This window comes from Haliaeetus leucocephalus, unplaced genomic scaffold (genome assembly GCF_000737465.1).
Source record: "Haliaeetus leucocephalus isolate CR32 unplaced genomic scaffold, Haliaeetus_leucocephalus-4.0 Scaffold227, whole genome shotgun sequence".
Lineage (NCBI taxonomy): Eukaryota > Metazoa > Chordata > Aves > Accipitriformes > Accipitridae > Haliaeetus > Haliaeetus leucocephalus.
This window is the reverse complement of record NW_010972663.1, coordinates 324,014-329,442: the sequence shown is the minus strand read 5'-3', so window position 1 is coordinate 329,442 and position 5,429 is coordinate 324,014. Positions and strand designations below refer to the sequence as shown.

At 55.5% G+C, this 5,429-nt stretch overlaps 1 protein-coding gene across 2 annotated transcripts in view; it reads right to left on the bottom strand.

Annotated features, from left to right (window-relative positions):
- The window catches only part of SAE1 (SUMO1 activating enzyme subunit 1), a 7,729-nt gene extending 2,893 nt beyond the window's left edge, over positions 1-4,836 (bottom strand). For both annotated transcript variants that reach the window (XM_010567140.1, XM_010567141.1), the window contains exons 1-5: positions 4,736-4,836; positions 2,559-2,670; positions 1,539-1,712; positions 526-668; positions 225-321 (exon numbers count right to left, since the gene is read on the bottom strand). In XM_010567140.1, the coding sequence (XP_010565442.1) occupies positions 225-321; positions 526-668; positions 1,539-1,712; positions 2,559-2,670; positions 4,736-4,836 (627 nt within the window). The remainder of the gene's footprint in view (positions 1-224; positions 322-525; positions 669-1,538; positions 1,713-2,558; positions 2,671-4,735) is intronic.
- Between the last annotated feature and the right edge of the window lie 593 nt (positions 4,837-5,429).

Sequence of the window (5,429 nt, the reverse complement as noted above, 5' to 3'; positions counted from 1 at the left end):
GGGGTTATCCTCCCACGAAAAAAAAAAAAACCTTCTCACAGGCCATCCCAGAGTGTCTCGCTTTTCAGCAAGGAGGGAAGAGCAGCACAGGGTGAAGATCCAGTTGGTGAGATGCCAAAAACTCACCTGGGAAGCCTACAGAAGCCACCCTGCTGTGGCTAAAACACAGCCAAGCTGCCTGGATAACCCCCTCAGAGGTCTCTGCGGGGTTTTTATTCACTCACCTTTTTCACCATGGTGGTCTCCGAGTCAAGTTTGGCTTTTTTGGTGTCCGGCCCATCTTCCACACCTGGGCTGACTTTGGCGACCTTGGTTTTCTCTCTACAGAGGAAAAAAATTGAGCTCGCTTTGAGAAACCACAATCCTCCTTCATGCTGCTCAGCAGCAAACAGTCTTTTATGACTCTTAAAGATTTAAAATCTCCTGGAAACAGGCAGCCTCCCTGAGTGGGTGAAAGCAGCTGAAACACTGATGCCCTTCTTGCGGGGCCAGTACTCCTCTCGCCACCCGCTCCCCCCGACTCACTCCACAAATTCGTGTTCCCCAAGGTCAGCAAACATATAACCGTGGTAGCCGAAAACATCGCCGGTGAAGAACTTGATGCTGTTCTTGTGGCAAATCTGGTCGATCTTCACCATAATATCCCGGGAGCAACAGGTTAGGCAGACCTGCAGGCAGAAATTTGAACACTTACCCCCGCCATTTTCCTCTTCGCAGGGTTATTAGGTGTGTGCGAAATCTTCCCTGCCTTCCTGGGGCAGTGGGGAAGGTTCCAGGTAGATTTGCCGTTTCATGCACAGCGGGGCACACTGCTCTGTGTAATTATCAATTTTCCCCTCCTGTTCACACCGGCTAATTCCAGCAGCCTCCACTCCGGGGATAATTAGAAGGCTGGGGATACGGCATCCCGTTTCCGGATAATTTTGGTGGGAATTGGGGGACAAAGCTAAATACGGATATTTTTAAAACTCAGGGCCTGTCTATCCTGGGAGCGGAGCAGGATACGTACCCTGGGGTAGCTCCCCACAGGGCCACATTATTATAATCAGTGCTTTACGTTCTCCTCAACAGCTCCTGCTGCCCTGCAGTCAGGCAGAGAAGGCGGGAGCAGGCAGCTGATCCGCAGGAGCTGCAATACCTGGATACATTCCTCCTCCTCCCCCCCTCACTTTCAGAGCCGCTGCCGGATTTTCACCATCCGGCAGGAACCCTGAATTGGGAAGCCGCATTGGCTGCAGTTCCTACAACTACCAGCCGCATCGCGGCCAAAAAAAGCAGGCAGCAGGCAGCCGCTGCCTGACGCGACCTACGGAGGAGACCAGAAGGGGAACAGATGCCGTTTGCGAACAGTCAGGCAGCTCAACCTGTAACTGCAGCACAAAAATTCATGCCAACAGGCAGGCAGCTGCCCACGGCTCAAGGATAGATGCTCTCAGGCACTAACACAATCAGAATAAAAGAGCAATTAGTGAGCGGACTTAGTAATAAGTCAGCAAGCCTCTTCTCCTCCGACCTTTCTCTCCCCCCGCCGCACGTACTGCGTCGAACTGGGTGAAGAACTCTTCGGGCTTGCTCTCCACGCTCTCGGGGTCAGCTTTTACGTCCACCATGGGATTGAGGTTCTGCGCCCGCTCCAGCGAGGCTTCAGCTCTGTTGCGGCCTAAGGAACCCACAGGGATGAGGAACTGAGCTCGTGTGTCCTCTTGGGAAACCTGAAACAGGAGAAAATGGAGAGATGAGTCTTCCTACGGACTCAGGCAGGGTGGGAAAAGCCCCCAGGGAGAATTACAGTGGGTGCTGCGCAAGCGGGAACTCACGCCTGAAAGGGAACAGCTAAGCGGTGCCATCCTCGCCACAGGAAAACTCATCGCGGGATAACCAGAGGAAAAAAATCTCTGGTTATTTTGTACTATTCTTCAATCCCCCACAGCTTCGTCGCTTGCTTCTCCCTGCTCACAAGCTTGCAGCTCCCTCTTGTGCCTGAGGAGACGACGCGCCGTGACCTAGAGGCCACGCTTGTGTGAGAAACATGTTCAGCCGGTGCCAGCGACGTTTGCTGCAGGGCACAAAGCTCCGGATCGGGAATTAAAACCCACCACAGAGTCTGTTTAGGGGTTCTGGGGTCCATGAGACTTGTGGCAGGAGCTTTGAGCCCCACATCTGCTTCATACACGCCTGCCAGCCCCAGATAAACACAGGAAGGGGCTGTCCCGATGGAGATAGACGCGACAGGGCTGGGTGGAGAGTGCCAAAGCCACGTGTCCCCAAAAATAAGCTGGCTTCTCAGAGCGGGGTGCAGCACCCAAGGACATCCAGAAAGCAAAAGGGCAAGCTATGGTTCAACCCCGCAGCTTGAGAGCCGGTGGAGGAGCAGAGCCTGCCATTTAGCTGCCATGCGAATGACTGGAAATGCAAACTCTACATGCCTCAAAATGGAGTAATTCCACCCGAAGCAGAATATTTATCCCAAAAAGCAGTGAGCGAGTCCTCCAGCGTTGGCACTGTACCGCACTGGGAGTGGTTGGAAGCTTTGCTAACCAAAGCTGTAAGGTTCTCACCTGCTGATGGTCCAGCATGGTCAAGCCTTTAACTCCTGCCAAGATGAGATTCTTCGCCACTTCTGCTCCGAGACCCTTCATCCCCACCAGCAGCACCCGGGAAGCCCGCAACCTGTGGCAGAAACACTCAGTTAGCGTTAACGGCTTGCCTGGAGCATCCCCCAAGAGTTGGGACAAAGGGGAACCAGTGCTCAGAGGGAAAACATGGCAGATAAATACGGCTGAACAGGAAAAACGTGCTCCTTGCCATCCCTACCTGGGAAAAAAGCAGGTTTAACACGATTTGGAAGCAAATAGAGAAATGCACAAGCTGTCAGGAGTGGGTAATTCAGGAAAATTCACAGAAAAAAAGAGCATTTGCAGCTTTGGAACAGGCTGTAACACTGAAGTCTTGTGCTGCTTTTCAGCGAATGGGGCGGGGGGGGGGGGTGCAGGTTCATTACAACACATGCTTCGGGGTTCCTAATAGCCTCCCTGCCCGCCAAAAGGGCTGAGGGCTGGAGCTGCACCAGGATGTGTATAACTTATAATTAATCGGAAATTAATACATTTCTGTGTATATTTATTCCAGCACAAAACTGCATGTGCAACTTTTAAGTCTTCCAAGTAACTGACTGATGTGTTTTCCTTGCCTTTTATCATTTAGATATTGGCCACCCTGGCCTTGGAAGCCTGTTATTGATTAGCCTGTATCAGTTTTCTGACAAAATCAAGTTTACTCAGCACTGAACAATAATCTGGGCTGTTAAACAGACTCATGTGGTTTTGGCCTATTTTCACGCTCATTTTTATCTGCACCCAGCAACATCATTACATTCGTCTTCACATTTTGGGGCTGTTCCACTTTCTCCTGAACAAACCCTATTGCTGCTTCCCAGGCAACACCTAAGAAATTGGGAACAAGCAGAAATCTGGACAGCCTGCAGAAAAGGACCACAAAAAATAACTTGAAAGCTAAAAAAAAAAAAAAAAAGCCCTTACAGAGAAAATAGGGACTTAGCAAGAGGGTTTCTAGCAGGGAAAGACCCAGGAACCAGCAAGTGGGAGCAGATGCTTTGCAATTCCAGCTGGGAATGAATCAGAAGCCTTTTTTTTTTTTTTTTTTTTTTTTTTTTTTTTTTCCCCTCTTTTCCCCACATCTTCAACTCCAGGAGGCACAAATTTCACCTGAATGTGCACTACAGCAAGTTCGGCTAAGCCCGAGTTTCACAGGAGATTGGGCAGAGACCCCACAGACCCCTATAGGACCCTACATGCTTACATACCCACCCCCGATCCCTCTCTGAAGCCCCTACAAAGCTCCTGAGGACCCTCCGCAGCAGCTACAGTCTCCACAGGAGTCCCTACATGGCCCTTCTGCATGCTGTATGGTCCCCATAGGCTCCCAAAAGTTCCTACAGGGCCCTCCACAACCTCCTACAGAGCCCCCATAAGCCCCTGTAAGGCCCTCCTCACACTGCAGGGCTCCCATAAGCCCTTCCAAGCCCCCCCCCCCATATTGCAGGGCCCCCACCCCGGCCCCCAGAAGCTTCTATATGGCCCCCTCACATTAAAGGACCCCATAGGCCCCTCCAGGGCCCCCCACAAGCCCCTCCAGGCCTCTACAGCCCCCCAACAAGCTCCCTTCACATTAGAGGGCCCACCCTGACCCCTATAGGGCCCCCCACAAGCTCCTATACAACCTCACAAGGCCCCCCTCATATTACAAGGCCCTCACAAGCCCCTCCTCACATTTTGGGGCCCCTCCAAGCCCTATAGAGCCCCCCACAAACCCCTCCAAGGCCCCCCCCTCACATTGCAGGGGCCCTCCAGGCCCCTAAAGACTTCCCCACAAGCTCCCATAAGGCCCTCACAGGCTGTGGGGCCCCTATAAGTCCATCCAGACCCCTACAGGGCCACCCAAAAGCCCCTCCAAGGCCCTCCTCACATTGCAGGGCCCCTGCATGCCTCTACAGAGCCCCTCACAACCCCCTCCAAGGCCCCCCCCCCCTATTGCACAGCCCTTCCAGGAACCTATACCCCCCCCCCAACAAGCTCCTACAGGGTCCCTCTCATATTACAGCCCCCACACAAGCTCCCACAGGGTTCTTCACAGGCCGCAGGGTCCCCAGAAGCACCCCCCACGGCCTCTCTACGCCCCCCCTCCGGCTTCCCCCGCAGGCCCCAGCCCCACTGACCGCTTCTGGGCCTCAAGCCCCCACAGCCGGATCTGCCGGTCATACTGTGCCGCCTCCTCCTCGCTGATGCCGCCGGGGCCGCCTTCCTCCTTCTCCACCATCCCGCCACCACCGCCACGGCCGCCGCCTCACGGTCAGGACAGCGCCCCCTGGCGGCCCGCGCGAACGCCGCGCAGCATCCCTACCGCTCGCACGTCCAACGGAGAAAGAAGGGGGGGGGGTCAGGGAATCCTCTACCCGGCCCGGAGAGCCCCGGCGGCCCCACGCCCGCGACCCCACGGCAGAACCACCTCGAGGTGTTTCTTCCGCAGTTCCATCCCCGCGTGACCGCGTCGTTCGGCCTGGGGACCTCCCCGTGCGTGGTCAGTTGCGCAGCTTCCCCCCTCCCCCCTTCTCCCGCTCAGATGGACTCGTCCTCTCCTCACCTCCTCGGGCCTCTTCGGGCGTTCCCGCCATCTCCCGTTCACCTTCGGCAATCTCCGGAGCTTTTCGTTAAGACCCGGAGGCGGGTGTGTCTGTGGCGGGGGCGCTCGGGTTTTTCCGGCACCTCTCGGATTTTTCCGTCCTCGTTCGGGTTTTTCCGGCCTCCGTGCGGGGCGCTGCCTCGGCGCGGCTGCGTGCCGGCGGGCGCCATTTTGTGTGCCTGCCCGAGGAGCGCGGGGCGGGCGGGCGGATAAGCCGGGCCGGGCCGGGC